General features: G+C 44.2%; 2 protein-coding genes across 7 annotated transcripts in view; one reads left to right on the top strand and one right to left on the bottom strand.

Moving 5' to 3' along the window:
* Positions 1 to 10,910, bottom strand: part of FKBP8 (FKBP prolyl isomerase 8) — a 28,481-nt gene extending 17,571 nt beyond the window's left edge. Inside the window, exon 1 of one of the 4 annotated variants that reach the window (XM_081959653.1) lies at positions 10,748 to 10,910. Coding sequence is in view for 1 of the 4 variants with exons in the window: in XM_081959652.1 (XP_081815778.1) it covers positions 7,064 to 7,092 (29 nt within the window). In the remaining 3 variants the exon portion in view is untranslated. Of the gene's footprint in view, positions 1 to 7,063; positions 7,124 to 7,156; positions 7,293 to 9,527; positions 9,550 to 10,747 lie in introns of those variants that run through there. The other 3 variants (XM_081959655.1, XM_081959654.1, XM_081959652.1) reach the window with 3 other exon arrangements.
* A 419-nt stretch (positions 10,911 to 11,329) lies between these two features.
* Positions 11,330 to 20,887, top strand: KXD1 (KxDL motif containing 1). Of its 3 annotated transcripts, none has more exons than XM_081960344.1 (5): positions 11,330 to 11,434; positions 13,826 to 13,939; positions 16,766 to 16,918; positions 17,804 to 17,850; positions 19,228 to 20,887. In XM_081960344.1, exons 2-5 carry the CDS (start codon positions 13,845 to 13,847, stop codon positions 19,452 to 19,454), a joined length of 522 nt encoding a protein of 173 aa, XP_081816470.1. In that variant the 5' UTR covers positions 11,330 to 11,434; positions 13,826 to 13,844; the 3' UTR covers positions 19,455 to 20,887. The 3 variants fall into 3 exon arrangements, with proteins under 3 accessions (XP_081816470.1, XP_081816471.1, XP_081816469.1); XM_081960345.1 differs by having other exon boundaries at positions 11,346 to 11,415; XM_081960343.1 differs by lacking the exon at positions 11,330 to 11,434 and adding an exon at positions 11,796 to 11,819.
* Positions 20,888 to 20,899: the final 12 nt, after the last annotated feature.

Below are 20,899 nucleotides of genomic sequence, written 5' to 3'. Positions count from 1 at the left end.
TTAAAGAGGGCTGTAAAGCACTGTAAAGTAGTATATACGTCTGAGACTTAAGTGCTATTGCTATTTACATATATAAATATTAAATTTAAAGGAACTCAAACTCAATCATTTGGACAAGTAGATAAAGGTGCTGAAATACCAACATGCTCATTTCAGACTGAAAACACTGAGCAGGTTACGAATCTCACTTTTGTTTAGGGAAGATCTGAAAAAAGTTAGTCCCAGTTGCCTAGAAGACAATATCATCCATTCCCGCTGCTCCTTCACTGTGCTATAGCACCAATTTTGTAAAAATGAGAATTCCTTCAAGGGAAATGATTTTCCACCAGAGAAATATTTTTGGGAGACATTTCCTAACTTGAGGCACTGGAAAAACAACTTCCTCAATCCAGATGTGTATGTGTGTGTGTGTGTGTGTTTTACAGATGTGTTCACTAGACGTAGTCTTCAATTTACAATCATGGAGCCTTGCCTGTCAAAAGCACGATCTTCGTAAAATGTGACCTACGGTACCCAATTTTACAAACTTGTTTTGTGGTAGTTGTTAAGCAAACAACTGCAGTCGTTAAGGGAACCAATGGTTTTGATATAGGTGCAGTTTTGCTGAAAATCAGAAGTAACTTCTGGTTTTCAGCAAAACCTTTGTAAAACGCAGTCGTATGGACACAGGGCAATGCATGCAGCTGTAAATGTGGCCCAGTGGCCGAGCACCCAAAGTTCAGTCACGTGATTGTGAGGGAGAGACCCCCCTCCATCTGTTGGAACTTTTGAGTCTGGGTCATATGTATCCCTGTGATAGGTCCACTGTAAATTCAAATAAAATACAATACAATAGTAGAGTTGGAAGGGACCTTGGAGGTCTTCTAGTCCAACCCCCTGCCTAGGCAGGAAACCCTATACCGTTTCAGACAAATGGCTATCCAACATCTTCTTAAAGACTTCCAGTGTTGGGGCATTCACAACTTCTGGAGGCAAGCTGTTCCACTGATCAATTGTTCTAACTGTCAGGAAATTTCTCCTCAGTTCTAAGTCGCTTCTCTCCTTGATTAGTTTCCACCCATTGCTTCTTGTTCTACCCTCAGGTGCCTTGGACAATAGTTTGACTCCCTCTTCTTTGTGGCAACCCCTGAGATATTGGAACACTGCTATCATGTCTCCCCCAATCCTTCTTCTCATTAAACTAGACATACCCAGTTCCTGCAACCGTTCTTCATATGTTTTAGTCTCCAGCCCCCTAATCATCTTTGTTGCTCTTCTCTGCACTCTTTCTAGAGTCTCCGCATCTTTTTTACATCGTGGCGACCAGAACTGAATGCAGTATTCCAAGTGTGGCCTTACCAAGGCATTATAAAGCAGTATTAACACTTCATTAAGTGTATAATGTGTATAACCAATGTTCATAAGTCAAGGGCTACCTATACAACTCCAGGATGTTCTCTAAACCCAATAGAGCCATGACAGCGCACCTATGGCAGGTATGTGTGCCAGAGGTGGCACGCGGAGCCCTCTCTGTGGGCATGTGCGCTGTCGCCAGTTGGATTTCGTGAGCACTAGAGCGCCGGAAAACGGCCTGAAAATGCCCCCCAAAACAGACCATTTTCCAGGCCGTTTTCTGGGGCGTTGTTGGCCTGAAAAAAATATGGAATTATGAAATTTCATATTCCATAATTTGAACTGCAAGATTTCCCCCTCACATTTCAGACAACGAGCATTGATGCTAGGAGATAAAAAACAAGATGAAGAGGCCATCTTTGTCGCAGTTATGTACAGTAACTCTAGTTTTCTCCGGTTTTTCTTCTGAAATCAAGGTATTCGATAAAGCCATTTTAAAACACATCAAATCATGACGTTTGTTAGATTGGGTGATGGATAGGCTGAACGGTAACAACAGCTCTTTATTAAGTACAACAAGTGAGAACAATCCAGCGAAGGTTGAGTCTCACAGCAGCTCTTTTATAGGGAACTGTCAGACCCTTCGACCAACTGATTAAACCTCTGTTCCCACCGGAACAGAGGACCTTGGTGGAAACCGCTGTAGTTAGAATAAGTATCTAACAACCTTCATCATCCATCTTCTTAGCATGCTGTTCCTCCAACTATAGTTTGAAATCAACTTTAAAAAGAGGGTCTAAAATGAATTTTAAAAGGCTGAAGTCCTCATTTAACTTCTCAGCAGTAGGGAATATGGTCACCAAACCCTTGTAAGCTAGCTTCAGATATGTGAGGATTTGAAAATCACCACTAGTCAACAATCCTATCTCTGGAGAAACAGATCTATATAAATGGAGCAGAATCTTTGCCAACAACTGATTTAACAAGCTGAAAAATATCTCTAGTTTTTACGTTTATGAGATCTTTATCCTTTGTGCCCTGAGTCTGGAGGAAAGGGAATGCACCTTGTCCTCATTTTAAGTATTAATTCAAAACGGCACTGCAGGGTAGGCTAGGCTAAGAGAAAGCAAGTTTTGAGAAGAAAGTGGAACTTATATTTCTAACCAACACAAAGCAAAGTTTCCAGCACCATAAACCGAGATTTCCATAAAGACGTGTTTCAGTTTGCCATATTAATTTAACATAACTTAATATTTCATACATTGCCTGACACTGCTTCTAATAAAGGTGCTGTATTGGGGACAACTACATTTAAATTCCATCCCCCACAGCTGAAACTCCTTAGGTGATTCTGGCCCATTTTTTAACTCACCTGAAACTACTTCACAGGGTTGTTGTGGGGAAAAGTAGGAGGGAGCATACAACGTATGCTGCCTTGAGCTCCTGTATGAAAGGCAGGTTACATGGCTACTAAATAAATTCCCAGGGATGAGACTTATCACTAGCTCAACAACTTCACTCTGAGACACTTATCTATTCCTTTGAAATCTACATTCAGAAACAAATACAGAGATTCCTTCCAGCTCACCCCGGTGAGAAATCCTCCAAGCTATTCCTCCATCTCCTCGGCCATGAAAACTCCAGTGTCAACAGGATTCAAAGTTGGAAACAACAGGAAGTGCTTCCACAACTTATCATTAAGCTTATGGAACTCCCTGCTGCAAGACTCAGTCATAGTACAATAACTATGCGGCTTAGGAGAGATGTATCAATAGCCACAAAATACTTTGGTTTTGACAATCAAGGTTACTAAATTCCAAATAACAGGTGACTGGAGACAAAGAAAAAGACAAGGGACTCCTTGGCACCAATTACAGCTCTATAAAACCATCCTATTTAAACCCCAAAACACACAATAAGGACAAATGGACAAACATTACAGACTTATTGGTTTTATGGAAGCCTATTTTAACATCTAATGGTTGGCTTTATTTATGCAATTATTACTGGCTCATCCCCAACCAGCAAGTTGTGAGGAATAATTAATACAAGACGCAACAGAGCTAATTGCTCAAGAACAGATTAAAACCTGCCAGGCAGGTCCTGCATTTTTTTCTAGTCAAAGGAGAGAAAAAAACAAGTAAGACGGTAAGTTGCCTTTCATTTGTGATGAGCATCATTTTCCGGGAAAGGACAAAGATTTTTAATCCAGCACATGACCTAGCTGTGGTATCATGTGGACTAGCAACTTACGAAATGGTTTTGAAAGGCAGAAGAATGTCACCTGATTTTAAGGATTCTTTGGGGCGCAAACAAAAGCAACGGAAACTATCACATTTAAAAAAAAAACTGCATGGAAGGCATCACCACTGAACTACAATCAAGAAAAATTTCAGTTAAACCCAACTTTCTGCCATGGAGAAACTCACAAAATGGTCTCATCTAACCAATATGTTCCCTCTCCCTATCTCGTTGGCCTTCGTATGTATTGGAACTTAGTTCCTCATTGTGGTCAAGGGTTATGAAGAATGGCAGATAAAATGCAGACAAATTGTTTGGACAACAGCCAGGCTTATCCCAACAGGCCCTTGACATCTCTGAAATCTACCGCATGTAAAGTTAATCAACACAGAACTATTATAAAAAAAACTAATAGGATCACTCCCCGCATCTATATAATAATTCTTCCCTTCTTTCACATTGAGTTAGAACTGAAGAAGCTTCTTGGATGAAAAGCAAAATGTTTTCAAAGAGAAAAAAAAACAACTCCAGTTGCCTTTTGGAAAAGCACCCGTGGGATAACCATGACCTGGATAATTGAGAATTCCCATAGACGCTTCACATTAAGAACTACATATTTGCGGTCTCTGCACTTCTGGGACTATAGTTGTGAATTTTTAAACAGAGACCAATTTCACTAACTCGTCTTGTATTGTACGAATTAGCACTTTGTATACTCTCATTGGCTCAGTTACATTTTTCCTTGTCCTTTAATATGATCCTATTATTTTTTTCAGCTTCGGCTTTAACTAAGATCATGGCATCCGGCCCTCTCAATTCCTGGCAAATAGATGGGACAGAGATGGAGGTAGTGACAGATTTTGTTTTCCTGGGCTCCAAGATCACCGCAGATGGGGACTGCAGCCAAGAAATTAAAAGACGCTTGCTCCTGGGGAGGAAGGCTATAGCAAATCTAGACAGCATACTAAAAAGCAGAGATATCACCCTGACAACAAAAGTGCGTATAGTCAAGGCTATGGTTTTCCCAGTTGCAACGTATGGCTGTGAAATTTGGACCATAAGAAAGGCTGAGCACCAAAGAATGGAGGCCTTTGAACTATGCTGCTGGAGAAGACTCCTGCGAGTCCCTTGGACTGCAAAGCTATCAAACCGGTCAGTCCTAGAGGAGATCAACCCTGACTGCTCTTTAGGAGGCCAGATCCTAAAAAAGAAACTCAAATACTTTGGCCACTGAATGAGAAGGAAGGACTCACTGGAGAAGAGCCTGATGCTGGGAAAGATTGAAGGCAAAAGAAGAAGGGGACGACAGAGAATGAGGTGGCTGGATGGAGTCGCTGAAGCAGTAGACCTGAGCTTAAATGGAGTCCAAATGATGGCAGAGGGCAGGAAGGCCTGGAGGAATGTTGTCCATGGGGTCGCGATGGATCAGACACAACTTCTAACAACATCATTTTTTTTTAATCCTATATGCATACTTATGTATTACACCAAGCGCACAATGGATTAAGAGCTAAATCCAGATGTAGACTGACTCTGAAGTAAATCCTCATGAATCCAAGCAACTTTAAGTCTTAAGTAAAAAGTTGCACAAATCTATAAACTAGGGTGCACTAGCTAGCATTAAATCCCCATAGGAAGTGGGGTCATGCCAGAGGCCACACAGCAGCAAAAAAATCTGAAGGGCTGCAAATTCAGCATTGAAAAGTCTCGTTGAAATCAAAATGTGTAATACCCATAGTATTAGGTAGTTCTCGACTTACAACCACTTGTTTAGTGACTGTTGTTACAGCAGTACTGAAAAGGGCCAACACCTGGCTCGTATTTATGACGATTGCAGTGTCCTGGGGCCATGTGATCACCTTTTACGACCTTCGGACAGCAAAGTTAATGGGGATGGCTGATTCACTTAACAACTGTGTTACTAACTTAACAACTACAGTGGTTCCCTCAACAACTGTGGCAAGAAAAGCCACAAAATAAGGCAAAACTCACTTAACATCCGTCTGGCTTAGCAAGAGAAATTTTAGACTCAATTGTGGTTGTAAGTCGAAGGCTACAAGTATTAAAACTGCTGCATCCTCAAACACCCCCCCCCCCCGTGTTTCTTGTTGTACACGGTAGGACAGCCATGTTAGAGGATGGGACAAAAACTAGAAGTGTAGTACCATTATAGGAAGTTAAAACCCACCCCTCTCCTAGAGAAATGAAATATCCTGGGAAATATTGAAAAGGCAGAATATTATATTTCCTTGGATCAGAAATGGAGAAACGTGTTTTTAGGCAGGAAACAGACTCATTCTTAATAGCCCCCACCTTTGTCAATGGGCCATCAAAAAAGCTTGTGGCAGTCTATTCTACATAACAAAGATCTCCCCTTCAGATCCAGGGTGATGGGATTAAGGCATGATAGTATTAGCCCTTTACCCATCTCACCACAGGGCACCTGGGAAGAAGCAATGCTCAACCAAACTTGGACTCAAAACACAACCTATAGAGTTGCCCCTGCATGGGCCCATGGGAGTCTGACAACCAATCAGAATACAAGATCAAGATCAAAGGCCAGAGAGGGCATAAAACCAGGAACTTTCAGCATCTCTGCCCTTTTTTCTTCTTCACCCAACATCTGGAAGCATGTAATCCCCCTTTTCTGTTCAGGAGCTCAAGCCATGTGATCCTGTCCACCATTAAACCATCTTTCCAAGCAGCCTCCATGTTCCCTGGGTTTTTTCTCCACTTAGAGCTGAACCCAGAAGGACATTTCTTCCAACACCATTTTGTCCAACTTGCACCTTTTATTAAAAATATTGGCTTTCACGACCTACGTCTGAAGAAGTGAGCTGCGGCTCATAAGAGAGGATGCCTTTTAATACAAATTTGCGAGTCAGAAAAGGTGCTTATCTGGCTGATTTTTTTTTTGACCAGAACAACTAAGAATCTCTTCAAATCGTCTTCAAACGTGGGAAAACCAAGCTTTGCAGGGACCAGCTACAACTACACCAACCAAACTTTTTGTTCCACCCCAGGCAGCCACACCACAATACTGGTGTTTGTTTGTCTTAACAATCCATGTAATAGGGAGGGAGAAAAGGCAGGCTCCCCCGCCAAAGAAAAGAGAAAGGAAGGAACATCAGTACGATTTAAAAAATAAAAAAAAAGCTTGGGAGGGGGGAGCGCAAAGGAGAGAGGAAACAACAGGGACTGGCCAAAAATAACACCCCACACACTTTTGTTGCTCGGATTTTAACCTGATAACCCAAAGGAGGGAAAAGTTAAAATTATGCATGCCTAATGCCAGCCCCGGATAGTCTTTCCCCTTTCTCTGTCTCCAAAATGCATAGAAAGATGGTTAAAGATGGTTTCAACTTAAGAAAATCAACCTTAACCCCCCACACACACACCCTGAAATGATCTGAAAGTTTAAAACTGGAAGGGGGGGGGAGGAAAACAGGACCGGTTTTTCAGTTTGCAAAATCTAAGCAGCTGCTAATGCCATTTGCAACGTCCACCCAAGCTCTGCATTAATTCTTATAGCATTTCTCTCTCTTTCTCTCTCTCTCTCTGCCCCCCCTTTCAATACACTCACCTGGGCTCAGGAATTATCCAGTTTAGGCCCCGCCCCTTCAGTTCCCCAGAGTGCCTCCAGTGCCCACAGGAAATCAATGCTATTGGCGTTCCCAGCTGTTACTCAAAGGCTGAAAGTCACAGCCTCCCATTCCTTCTGCCACCTACGCCTATTAAAGGGACAGGAACAGGCAGAGAAAAAAAAGTGGGAAATTTTAGGGGAAAGTTAATTATTTTATCAGAATCCTACCTTGGTCAGATCAAAGCATGAGAAGAAGGGGGGGGGGAATTTGCTAAAGCATTTGCTACTTTTAAGCTCCCGCTTCAATGTTTTGTTTTCATCTTTGATTTTTGTATTATTCAGCTGGGATGGGTAATATATTCTTTTTTCGTTTCTGATCTAAATCACTTTTGTTTTATTTACAAGGGTGCTTATCGTCATCACTTCAAAAGCCACTATGATTACATTCCCCAGATGGAAGAAACACTGAACTATTTTAAAATCAGTCAGAGCCACTCAACTTACAATTTTAAGAGTTTTAGGAAATGCAAAGGACACCGAAGGGCAGGGATGGATTTTTTTTTTTAGTTGCAGCTTTAGGTCTTCTGAAAACTACATGAACTGTAGGAATGTATAACTTATTTATTAAATTTATATAGCCACCCATCTCACATGGAGGCTAAAACATACTGAGAAATAGTTGCAGTATTTGGGTACGACTAATGAAAAGAAGGACTAAAGGTGACATGATAGCAGTGTTCCAATATCTCAGGGGTAGCCTGGAAGAAGGGGACAATATTCTCCAAAGCACCTGAAGGCAGGATAAGAAGCAATGGGCGGAAACTAACCTAACTTAGAACTAAGGAGAAATTTCCTGACAGTGAGAACAATTAACCAATGGAACAGCTTGCCTTCAGAAGTTGTGGGTGCTCCATTACTGGAGGCTTTTAAGAAGAGACTGGACAGTCACTTGTCTGGAATGGTATCCTGCTTGAGCAGGGGATTGGACTAGAAGACCTCCAAGGTCCCTTCCAACAATATTCTGTTATTAATAGTGAAATGTGGCTCTGAGAAGCTCACAGTGATTAAAAACAAGAGAGTACAATACAAATATAAATAAAAAACATCATATAACTCTATTAAAACCACTGTTAAACACCAAACATAAGCAGAGTTAGCAGGCAAATAAAAGGCAATGGATCCATTTAATATAATAGAGCATCATGTCTGACTACTATCACCAGACCTGAAGCGTCATGGCACAGCCATGTTTTCAGGCCCTTCTTAAAGCCCAAAAGGATAGGAACCAATTTAAGTTCTGGGTGAATGATGTTCCAAAGGAGGGGTGCCTCAGCAGATCACCGTTTCTTCTTGGGCTTCATCAAATGATATTCCTTACTAGACAATATCCCTAACATACCTCTCCTGCTGGATCTGATAGAACAGTCCTATCCTCCTACCTTACAGGGCTGCTGTGAAGGCATCATCATGAATTCTAGCCAAATCTGGACAAATAGGGAAGGCAGAAGGACTCCATGTTGGAAAAAGAAAAGAGAAGGTAGAGAAACCAATCTATTCTGGATGAAAGAAATTATATCCTAAACCAAAGATGCCTTTAATAATTAACTTTCAAAACAATGGGGGAAATCTCATATACAGTGAAAAAAAATGATAAATCACATAATACCACATTAGACTCTAAATATCTCCAGCAACCCAATCTTTATTTTAAATTGCTACCAGTGACCCACAATGGAGTCTTCCCAGAGATATCTTACTTTCAAGGACAACTACTTGAAGAGAGGGGAGATTGTTTTCATGCCTTTAGGGAATTATACTTGACAAGATTAACTTGTTCTGCTCTTGAAAAGAAATATTTTAGCACCTAGCCAGTCTTCCAGAATACACTCTCAGGATTAGTCAGCAGAAAGTTAAGCATTAACTGTTAACAGTTAATGTCCAACTGTCCAACTCTATGCCTATTCTCACTGTGTAAATTTAGAAATACATACATGCATTTGTTGGCCCAAAACAAGCATTTGGAAATGATCAAATACTGTCAAAATAGTAACTTTACTCTCATGTGGGAAGAGAAGTATCACAAAACTGTAAATGGTTACTGGCATAATAGAAAAGTGGGACTCTGAATCTCACTATATTTATTTATTGTAAGCATTTTTATAACTTCAATATTTCTAGGATATACTTCGGTGACATTCCCAGGAAAGGATTGCAAAAATAATAAAAGTTGAAATGAAAGCACATATACACACCAACCCTCCCACCCCCACCCAATCTTCCCTAAAACTAGGATTTTTAATAGTGGCATAATATAACCAGTGAAATAAACATTGCATTTGAAAAACTCAGGAAAATAAACAAGTCTTCTCACTGGAAAGGCAATTAATTAGTCACCAAGCAAATGTGTTTAGGGAGAACATTCCAGAACTAGGCATCATCAGTAAGAAGGCTCTTTTTAAAGGAGATAGTGAGAGGAGAGTTTGTTGAAGACCAGAGGTAATAAATGATGACAGGGCAGCTGGATTTACACATCTGTGTGCGTGACATATCTGTTCACAATGCAGTTTGATTGTATATATGGCTTAGCGTTCTGTTACCCAAACCTGAGGATCACAAACGAAGGCCATCAAGGATAATGTTGCAGGATCCGATCTGGATCCAGAGGTTTTGTCTCCTGAGCTTTCAGACTCGTGATGGACCTTCAGGGAACTTCTCTCTAGCTAGCAAATAGGCTCCAGCAGGAGTCCAAAAGCTGCGAAGACAAAAGCTCTCTGGCCCAGGTGACCAACCCAGATCAGATCCTGGCAACCTGATATTATCTACTTTGGGTAATGAAACATCTGCAAGAAAGGACCCCTGATTTCAAACATCCTCCTATATTGGTTAACCAAACCACAGCCAACTATATCTAATGCATGACTCCTGTTGCAAGATTTGATAGAAGATTCCTGATAGAAAAAAATCTACTGGACATCCTTACACGCACACCTACCAGACCTTCAACAGATACTTTTTTTATTATTTGGAAAACAAGCCTTGGTTCGAGTAAACAGAGTCATGCCCGCTGCAGCTCCAACTGCTGGTGGAACACAATTGCAAGGATCTGCAGGAGAGACACAGCCATCTTGCTGCCTGAGAAGCAAGCCTACCTTCTGTACATGCCCAGAAACCCTGCAAACAAAAGCAGCTATGTTTACTGCATACAAAGCATGCCCTGTGCATATTTCTAATTCTACGCGTCCTGTCCTGCTATCTGGTAAGATGAAAAGATCCTTTGCTGAATTCCTGGGGGAAAAAACACCCTTGCCTTGCCTTGCCCTCTGCAGCGAAACTACAGCGTGCTTGCGTGCCACCTTGCTGTACCCCCCTCCCCACGAGCCTTCCAAGAAGCCCTGCACAGGCCGAGCTCCCCCCTCTTCTGCCTGGCTTCACGAGAAATGCATTCTGCGTCCTGTATATTCCCAAATCTTGGGCGTCTGTAATTTATTGCACAGGATTTATTGCTCTGCACATGCGTAACAAGCTCATGCTCGATGGACGGGGGTGGGGAGATGGGGAGGAAGAAAAACCCCGAGACCAAGTTGTGCCTACCTTGCTGTCTATGCAGAAATGCACTCTGCCCATTCCCAGAGGCAATCTTCTCCCGCTGCCACTCTTTTAAAGGGCCCCTCCCGGCCTTTCCATCTCTCCCCGTTCAAGAATTCAGGCAGCTGTGTGGGTGTTTGGGGGGGGGCGGGTCCCGCTGGCAACGTTTCGTCCAATGAAAAGAGAGGAAGGGCGGGGCCGAACTGGCTCCTTCGTTCCCCCGCCCTCACTCGGTGAGGAACGATGGAGCCAGTTGGGCCCCGCCCCCCCGCCCCCCCGCCCTCCCCCGCTCCGTACGGCACGCCAGACGCCAGCGAGGTCGCGCGTCACGTGATTCCCCAGCCCAACCCGGAAGTGAGCCTGCTGCTCTGGGTCTATGGCCGGAGTTAACAATCGGTGGTGGGCTTGAGAGAGGGGAAACTTTTTTTTCAGTCTCTCCCTTCTCGCTCGCTCCGGCTCCCGTCAGCGGATCCCCTTTAAGCGTCCGACATGTGATCCGTTGGCTGGTTCACTCCTCCAGGTAGGGACAATAGGCGTGGTCGCACCTGCTCCCGGGCAGAGGATAACTGCGCGTGGGGAGGGGAGGAGAGGAGGGGTCTGGCGGGAAAAGGGGCGGAGCCACTTGAAACCACTTCGCTTCTAACTCAGGAGAGCAGCTACTACCCCCCAATCTGGTAATACTTGGATAATAAAGTAAGCTACAATTCCTATCATCTTGGTGCAAATTGCAAATCTTGGTTCAAATTGCAAATCTTGGTTCAAATTGCAAATTTTGCTACAAAGTGCAAATTGGATTATACTTCCCACTCTCCACACAAGCGCTGGCTGGGGATTGTACCTACTGGTGGAGCTGTACTACACCTGGGAGGTCTGGTTCCCATAGTTCTAGGGCAGCGTTTCTCAACCTTAGCAAGTTAAGTGGACTTCAACTCCATGCCCGCTGGGGAATTCTGGGAGTTGGAAGCCCGCCCATTATTGAGTTGGCTGAAGTTGAGAAACGCTGCCCTTGGGATATGGTCAGAATCGTTTATTGCAAGAAGGGAGTTTTTGAATTGAATATTGCGAAGATTCCTGAAGTGTAAGAATAAAAAATCAGAGTTGCTGGGAGTTGGATGGCGTATAATAAATGTAATAAATTATGGTTGGTCGAACAGACAGCTAGATGTTCAGACTGAATTTGGGATATTGTTCCGTCGAGTTTTGGGGACGCGGTGGCTCAATGGCTAATACGCTGAGCTTGTCAATGAGAAAAGTCAGCGGTTTGAATCCCTAGTGCCACATAACGGACTGAGCTCCCATTACTTGTCCCAGCTTCTGCCAACCTAGCAATTCAAAAGCATGTAAAAATGCAAGTAGAAAAAATAGGAACCACCTTTGGTGGGAAGGTAACAGCGTTCCGTGTGCCTTCGGCGTTTAGTCATGACGGGCACATGACCACAGAGACGTCTTTGGACAGTGCTGGCTCTTCGGCTTTGAAACGGAGATGAGCCCTGACCCCTAGAGTCGGGAACGACTAGCACATATATGCGAGGGGAACCTTTACCTTTATAGTTTATGTTCCTCACTGGTATTATTTCCTTTGAGGATGCCTATACTGAGGGATGGTCTTAAAAAGGACAGCTTGTGGAGACCGAAAATATTTCAAAGATCTGATGTTCTAACTGGTTGTGGAAAATGAATGAACCCCACCCAGTGGGACATTTTGTAAACCTAGTAAAGCAAATGATCCTTATTCTAGGAACATAACCCCATATCAGAGAAATCCAGATGTAGAAAGGACCAACTGTGCAGGGCACAGAGCAGAGGAGCATAAGAAAATGCTTCATGCAAAATCAAGTTTACCTAGCTGGCATCTAGACCAGGTTAAAATGACTTACTCGCCACAGGAACAAAATCTCATGGGTGTGGTGGGCCAATCAGGACAGCAGCATTTGCTTTTCTCACCCTTGAAGGCAAGAGGTGAGGGACAAGAATGCACACTTTTCCCACTGACATTTTCCCTGCAAGGTTCTACATCGATACGTTTATTTATGGCATGGGGAAAAAATGTGAGTTCTTGAAAAGTTGGTGATTAAGTCAGCATCTGGGAAAAAGCTTGTCAGCTCTGCCATCTCTACTAAGCTTGCTGGCATCCTGCCATAAACAAAGGAAGGGGGTGGGGGAAGCTAAGGAAGTTGTGCAGGGTGATGTGAAGAGGGGGGTAGGGGGGACATTGACAGGAACCAGAAGTGCCAAGTGGCCAGATTCCACCACCTTAAGTATGCCTGATCTAGGAAAGAATGTGAAGCCTCTCCTGACTGAGACGCCCCTACCATCAAAGCTATTCCCAAAACATCAAGCCAGGATGCCATTGGACACTGACGGACCAGTCAAGGCGGAGGGCCACAAGTAAGGGGAAATCTCTGTATCTTTGCGGAGGAATACTCAGACCTTGCCTTGCTTTTGCTGCAACTACTACCCCTCAGTAAAAGAATCTATCACTTCAGCCAAATGGAGTTGTGGGACTTTCTTTCCTAGGGATCTAGTTGGGGCAGGCCTGACAAGCTTTTTCTGTTTCGGCTTTTGAAGCAATGTAAGGGACATGGTGGCTCAGTGGCTAAGACGCTGAGCTTGTCGATCAGAAAGGTTGGCAGTTCGGCGGTTCAAATCCCTAGTGCCGCATAACAGTGAGCTCCCATTACTTGTCCCAGCTTCTGCCAACCTAGCAGTTCGAAAGTATGTAAAAATGCAAGTAGAAAAAATAAGGACCACCTTTGGTGGGAAGGTAACAGCGTTCTGTGCACCTTCAGCATTTAGTCATTCCGGACACATGACCATAGAGACGTCTTCGGACAGCTCTGGCTCTTTGGCTTTGAAACGGAGATGAACACCGCCCCCCAGAGTCGGGAACGACTAGCACATATGTGCGCCCATATAATTTATGTTCCTCACTGGTATTATTTCCTTTGAGGATGCTTTTCTTCTTTCTTATAGATAATAGAAAGCTTTTCTTCCTCAAATCATAGGAGGTTGTATAACTCTCTAAGCCTAGACGAAGTTTTCTTACTCGTTATGTATCTTCCTTCCCTCTCTCGTGTTTGGCAGATTTCAGTGTCTGTCTAAGATGGAACCTACTGCCTCGGGCGTCTTCTGCAACCGTGTGCTCAGCATGGTGAACTCAGAAGATGTAAACGCCATCATCTTGGCTCAGAAGAACATGTGAGTGCTATACTTTTTTTCCACGGCGTTGTATTACTTTGATCTTAGTAAACTTTCCTGTCGGTCATTAATCTCTCGTTTTGCCAGCTGATACTTTACTTCTTTCATCACTTATTCTTTCCTCTTGATGTTTTCATCTAGCAGAAAAAGAGGGTAGGACATACTGGTATATCTTTTCCTTCATTTTCTATCCTGCCAGTTGTCATACCAGTAAGTACTCACTGAAAAGCTTATTAAAAACAAATCCACCTGCCAATATCATATATAAGCAACTCAGTCCATAGGTCCCACAAGGAAGGGGAACCATTTGTAGGATGCGTTCAGTGGGGAAACTTCTTGGGGCTGCTTGCCACACTCCACGAAACCACAGCATGATGCAAATACTGTAAGAATGCCATCCAATGGAGAAGGCAGGAAGGGCAAAAAAGCAGGAAGTGAGCTGGCAAAAGCAAACTCCTTGGCTCTTTCCCATTGGACAAAACTGTTGGGAAGCATTGCAAAACCCTTGAGGAATGGGTTGCCGGCATTCTCCAAATAAAGGTAGCCCTCGAGTTACAACCATTTGTTTAGCGACCGCTCAACCGTTTTGTTTACACTTACAACCATTGCAGCAAACTCAGGTGATCGAAATTTGGATGCCTGGCAACTGACTCATGTTTATGACGGTTGTAGGGTCCCGAGGTCATGCGATCCCTCTTTTTCCCCTTCTGACAAGCAGAGCCAACGGGGGAAGCCAGATTCACTTAAGAACCGTGTTAAGTCACTTAAAAAGTACAGCGGTTTGCTTAACGACCGCGGCAAGGAAGGTTGTAAAATGGGACGAAACTCGCCGAACTGTCTCAGCAACAGATCCATTGGGCTCAGTTATGGTCATAAGTCAAGCACTATCCGTCGTGTGCCTGTTCTTGCAAGACCTAGGGAACAGTTCAGAAGTTTTCTGAAGTATTGCGGCCCTGGGAAGGAGGCTTTGTGCAGCCAGCAGCTGCCCTGCATATGCAGGTCAAGCCAGATGTGTCTCATCAGCAACGGGAGAAAATGATGGTCGCTTAAGCACAGCAGGGTCTATAAGAGCCTAGGGCAGTAATGGCGAACCTTTTTGTCACCGAAAAAAAACCTGGAATGTCTGTGCACATGCTGGAGCCCCAGAAATCAGAAGACAAGCTGGCTGGCCCCCGCATGCCTGTTTTTTGGGGCATTTTGGCGGGGGTTTCCAGGCTGTTTTTCAGGGCGTTTTTCAGGGCGTTTTCCAGGCTGTTTTCCCGGGCTTTTTTGGCTCAAAAAACAGCCTGAAAACAGCCCAGAAAAAGGCCACATGCATGCTGGAAACCAGAAGAGCAGCTGACTGTGCATGCCCACAGAGAGGGCTCTGCGTGCCACAGGTTTGCCATCACGAGCCTAGGGTAGTGATGGTGAAACTTTTTGGCACCAAGTGCCAAAACCTGAACATATGTGCACGCACTGGAAACCCGAAGACCAGCTGGCTGGCACTCCCATGCCTGTTTTTTGGGCCCATTGTCAGGCTGTTTTGGGGGCTGTTTTCAGTCTGTTTTTCTGGGCTGTTTTTCCGGGCATTTTTGGCCCCCCAAACAGCCTGAAAACGACCCAGAAAATGGCCACATGTACGCTGGAAACCAGAAGAGCAGCTGACAACTGTGGGTGCCCACAGAGAGGGTTCTAGGTGCCACCTCTGGCACATGTGCCACAGGCTCGCCATCACGGGCCTAGGGCGATAGGGCCAACGGGGTCTTTGCACAGTGGTGCTGGGGTGTTTGGCTGCAATGTGGGGTTTGAGGTGCATTTCTCAGGGGCAGCTCTGGGGCTCAAGTAGAGGTGTGAGGGCAGCGGCAGCTGGCTGACACTGCTGATGGCCCCAGGTCTCTGTTTCAGCCTCAGCTCTTACATTGCCTCTGAGTGCCACTATGCAAGGTGGCCAAAAGGACAAACGTCGGTGGGGGAGAGATCAGAAAATGAGGGAGGTCGTGGCGCCCCTGCAATCATAAGTGTCCTCGGACTGCAAAATGCCCCAATGTTGATCATGTGACCTTGGAGGGGCTGTAACGGCCATAACGTAGGGCAGTGATGGCGAACCTTTTTTGGCTCGGGTGCCACAAGTGGGGGGAGCGCAGGGGGGTTGAGTGCGGGCATGCCGCACCCATAATGCAATGCGCGACCACCCCAGTGTGCATGCGCGCAAAACGCGCTACACCCCCCCATTTTTACATGTTTTTTTGCCCTCCCCAGGCTCCAGGGGCTTTATAGGAGCCTGGGGAGGGTAAAAAGAGCCTCCCCCGACCCCCCGGAGGCCCTCCGGAGGCTTCAGGGACTGTCCAGAGGCTTCCCTGAAGCCTTCGGAGCGCTTAAAACCACCCTCCGAGCAATCCGGAAGTGACTTCCGGGTTGCTCGGAGGGTGGTTTTAAGCGCTCCGAAGGCTTCAGAGACGGTCCCTGAAGCCTCCGGGGGGGGGGGGGCGGGGGAGGCTCTTTTCGCCCTCCCCAGGCTCCTATAAAGCCTCTGGAGCCTGGGGAAGGCGAAAAATAGCTTTTAAAAAGGTGAACTTAGCTGGCCAGCGCGCGTATGCGCGCTGGCCAGCTGACAGGGCAGCGCCTCGCGTGCCCTGACAAATGGCTCCGCATGCCACTTGTGGCACGCGTGCCACAGGTTCGCCATCACGGACGTAGGACATGGCTCCTAAGTCCGTTGAATGCTGTTGGAACTTAAAACGGTCATTGAACAAATAGTTGCAAATACCTGCAGTGTTTTTGTTTGAAGATCGTCGTCATGATCACAGAATTATTTGTGCCATTCTCATTCTCATTTCTGTTCAGGCTTGACCGATTTGAGAAAACCAACGAGATGCTGCTCAACTTCAACAACCTATCTGGGGTCCGAATGCAGCAGATGAACGAACGCTTCCTTCACCACACCCGGACATTGGTGGAGATGAAGAAAGATTTGGATAGTATTTTTCGGAGGATCAGGTACGTACACCGCCTCTTCGGTCATCCAGCCCTTTCTCTTGCCCCAGGAACTCCTCTTGTCCCTCTTAAATTTGAAACAGATTGAAGGGGAGTTGCGACGTAACTTTTCTGGGGGGAAAAAGATGTCTGGAGATTTTTAGTCATCAAGTCATAGTTCTGTACAGTTGAATTTAGGTTTAATTCGCTTTTAAGGGAATATCTTTAAGGGTATCTATCTTTTGTACCTGTTTTTAATGAGATGCCTGTACACCGCCCCGAGTCCCTTCGGGGAGAGGGGGCGGTCTATAAATTTTGAAATGAAAATTAAAAAAAAATTAGTTGTCTCACAAAAGTGCTTTTTCAAAAGGCAACTGGACTGTTTTTTTTTCCCTTGAGGAAGAAGAAGATGTTTTGCTTCTTATCTGAGAAGCTTCATCGGTTTTGGTAGGATGGAAAGATTAATTCTGACTGGATGGGGTGGTGGTAGAAGGATCATATTTCTTTGCAGTCCTCTGGTTGTTGGCGGTTTCCCTCAGAGCTCCCTGATGTGACTTGGGGGTTTATCTGGGTCCTAAAAGCCTCAAAAACTCTCAGGGAGCGTACTAATGACCAGAGGACTGCAAAGAAATACGATCCTTCCACCACTACCCATCCAGTCAGAACTAATCCTTCCACAGCCTTCACTATCTTGCCAGAACTAATGAAGCAGCTTTTCTTCTTCCACTACTACTACTACTAATACTACTACTACTACTACTACTACTTCTCCTCCTCCTCCTCCTTTTCAGACAGACTTCTGAAAAAGTTCACATATTGCTTTCTTTTCCTTGCACTATTAAGTGACAGTTCACTCCTGTTTCCTCCCCGCCCCTTTGAAACAACTGTAATGTCTTTTTTTTCTTGCAGAACTCTGAAAGGAAAGCTAGCAAAACAGTATCCAGAAGCGTTTAGCAGTAAGTAGACTTAACTTCAATACAAAGTTTTTCCAATGATGCTATTGTTAAATAATGAACAATACTGTATATCTTAATGCTATTTAACAGTATTTGAGACAGCATGAAGTGGTCCTTGCTTAACTCTAAATGGGGTTTATTTAGTTTTGACTTACTCTGATGGAGGCACTGCTTATTATGGCTTAATATGTGAACCAATCCACAATGCCCTGATTAACAGAAATTTTGGAGAAAAAGCCAGGCTACAAGAAAGGAGATCAGTACTGTGTAAGATAAGTAAAGGTTTCTTGCAGTTGGTTATTATTATATATGAATGTACCATGTTTAATTTATACATTCTTGATAGATTATGGGAATGCTGTGGATATATCTTTATTTCAGCAAAGTATTTGTACGTATGAGATACTAGGTAAAATATTAGTTAAGTGTGGACTGGAGGGAGGGAGAGAGAGGGAGAGAGAAAGAGAGAGAGAGAGAGAAAGAGAGATTTTATGGAGGCCAGAAGATTGTGAAGGCTGCCTTTCTGAGGCCATCATAATTTTGAACGATTTTAAAATCATCACTCATAAATTGAAAGCTATTTGTATCCCATTTGTTCACCCAGAGAAATGTACTGGTTTTTTTATTACCAGTCAAGGATGCTGTTCTTTTCCAAGCCTTTTACATTTTTTGGCTTTTTGTTTCTGTGCTGCAGTTAATATTGTCTGTTTTTTATGAACATTAAATATAAAAGTCCAGTTACAATTTCTATGTGGTAGACTGCTTTACATTCATTTTCTTAATCACTTTTAACAGCTGTTCTGTTCAGTAAACCAGGACATACGGCAAATGGGGACTGAGATTTAAGGGCCAAAAAGCAGTTTACTGTATTTTTCGGAGTATAAGATGCACCGGAGTATAGGACGCACCAAGATTTTGAAGAGGCAAATTTTTAAAAAAAAGTTTTTGCATTCTGCAAACCTCCCAAAAACGGCCTGTTTTTTGCAAAAGCAGGCCCATTTTTTGTCAAAAAAGAGCATGAATATCCTTTAGGAGACTTGTAGAGTGCTCCTGGGTGCAGGGGTGGGGGGGCAAAAATGAGCAAAAAAAAAAGGCCCATTTTTCGCTCGTTTCTGCCCTCCCCAGCCCCCAGCAGCGCACTGGAAGCCCCCTAAAGCCATTTTGCAAAGGGTTTCGGGAGGCCAAAAATTCAGTGTATAAGACGCACCTAGATTTTCACCCTCTTTTTTGAGGGAAAAAGGTCCATCTTGTACTCCGAAAAATACGGTAGTTCCTCTGTCAGGTCTGTACTAAAGGCTGAACAAACTCAGTGCATCCCATGCCTATTCGCGCCTTCCTGATAAGTCCGTAACAAATGTTCCTTCTCCCCTTTCCCAGATGTACACGAATCCCCCATTCTGGAAGATGATGACTTTGATCCAGTCCCAAAAAGTACCGCCACAACCATTGCTACCTCAGAGCAGACCACCGAGTCCTGCGACACCAGTCCAGACATTATCTCCCCTGCCACCAGCCACGACTTTGAAGACCTGTCCCAGGGCCCGTACGACTCCATGGCTGTGAATGGGCAGAGCATAACAGATGAGGACAATGAGACAGACTAGTCTCTAAGGACACTGTCACAGGAGCAGAGGTGGGCTTTCTTCCCACTCACCGCCCACCTGCTAACAGACCTGCAAACTTCTTCTTTTTTTAAAAACAAACAACAATCTATGTTCTCTGTATTATTCTGGCTAACTGTTTCTGTCTGGGAAGAGAGGGCTAAGCATGGGTGATGGGCCTTTTGCATGAAGCGCCATCATCCACAAGGTGCTGATCGGTGTCTGATGCCAAATAAACTTAACCTTGCGTCTAGGCAACGTGGACAGCCTTTTTAAGAGGTGTGGACTTTTAACTCCCAGAATTTCTCCAGCCAGGGGAAATTCTGGAACTTTGAGTCCACCCATCTTTAAAAAATGTCAAGGATGAGAAACACCAGTTTAGGCAGTGCACAGTTGTCAAGGCAGCAAATCAGGAGTGGCGGCAGAGAAGCGGTTGCCTATTTGCCAGCTTCAGCCCAAACTACTTCCTTCTCTTGGACAGACTGATTAGTTATGGGAGGCTTCCTCTCAGTAAAGACCTTGCAGCCCAACTCCTATAGACAACAGTAGATTGAGCTGAGCATCTTGCAATTCCTGACCCCCATTAATTATGCCACAGACAAGCATCTAACATCTTTTGGCGTCCATAGGAAATGCTATGCTAATAGCCAGCTATAGTTTACTCAAAAGCAGGCAAGGATGCCTTCAGGAACACAAGTTCCTGTGTCTTTCCCTCTCTTTGTTAGGCATAAGACCCCATTGCTGAGTCTTCCCATTGGCCTCTCTATGCAGAATACAGATGATTAGAATCAGAATCTGCTTGGTGGGGTGCGGGATGGGGTTTAAAGCAAGCTACAATCTCTGTTGACTTCAGAGGGACTGGCATGGGTTAGATTTCCAGGGGATTGTGCCTCTTAGTAATTGCTGCTACCACCGTCCTCTCGAGCTATTACTCATCTTTGGTTGTAGAGCTGATAAGTCAACAATGGTCGAAGTGTTCGCTATTCCCCATTCCCAAAACTCTCAAAGCTGACTTTGTACAACCTCCATCATCTGATGATGCACCTTATAAAAAAAAAAGATGAGGGCCATATGCTGCATTGCACTTGCCTTGTGCTATTTTTCTTAAGTTTGTCAGCCACACACACTGTTACATGTCATATCTAATATTTCAATAATTTTCCTGTGTGTTTAAACATCTCACCCCCACTCCCTTCTTACCACACTTTCAGTTACTGTAATGCTAATGAATGTTTTTGTTTGATTTTTGATAGTTCCCTGTGCTGGAACTTAGCAAAACTAGATGTGTTGCTTGGAGGATGTGGTGAACTGTCCTCTGTCCTCTAATGTAATCTTGTGAAATGTATTCTAATTCAAAGAAAAAATATTTTTGTACTGCTGTAAGTTTACAGAGGTTAATAAGATAATAACCAATAAATAAATTACCCAAGAGCTCACTTGCTTGATAG

This window comes from Natrix helvetica, assembly GCF_964273705.1.
Source record: "Natrix helvetica genome assembly, chromosome: 1".
NCBI lineage: Eukaryota > Metazoa > Chordata > Lepidosauria > Squamata > Natricidae > Natrix > Natrix helvetica.
This window is presented reverse-complemented; position numbering and strand designations above follow the sequence as displayed.

Bases quoted from the DNA above. Each gene is read 5' to 3' on its own strand.
- KXD1 (XM_081960344.1), top strand. From the start codon at position 13,845: ATGGAACCTACTGCCTCGGGCGTCTTCTGCAACCGTGTGCTCAGCATG. The intron at 13,940-16,765 runs GTGAGTGCTATA...ATTTCTGTTCAG, and splicing joins ATCTTGGCTCAGAAGAACAT to GCTTGACCGATTTGAGAAAA. The intron at 17,851-19,227 runs GTAAGTAGACTT...CCCCTTTCCCAG, and splicing joins GTATCCAGAAGCGTTTAGCA to ATGTACACGAATCCCCCATT.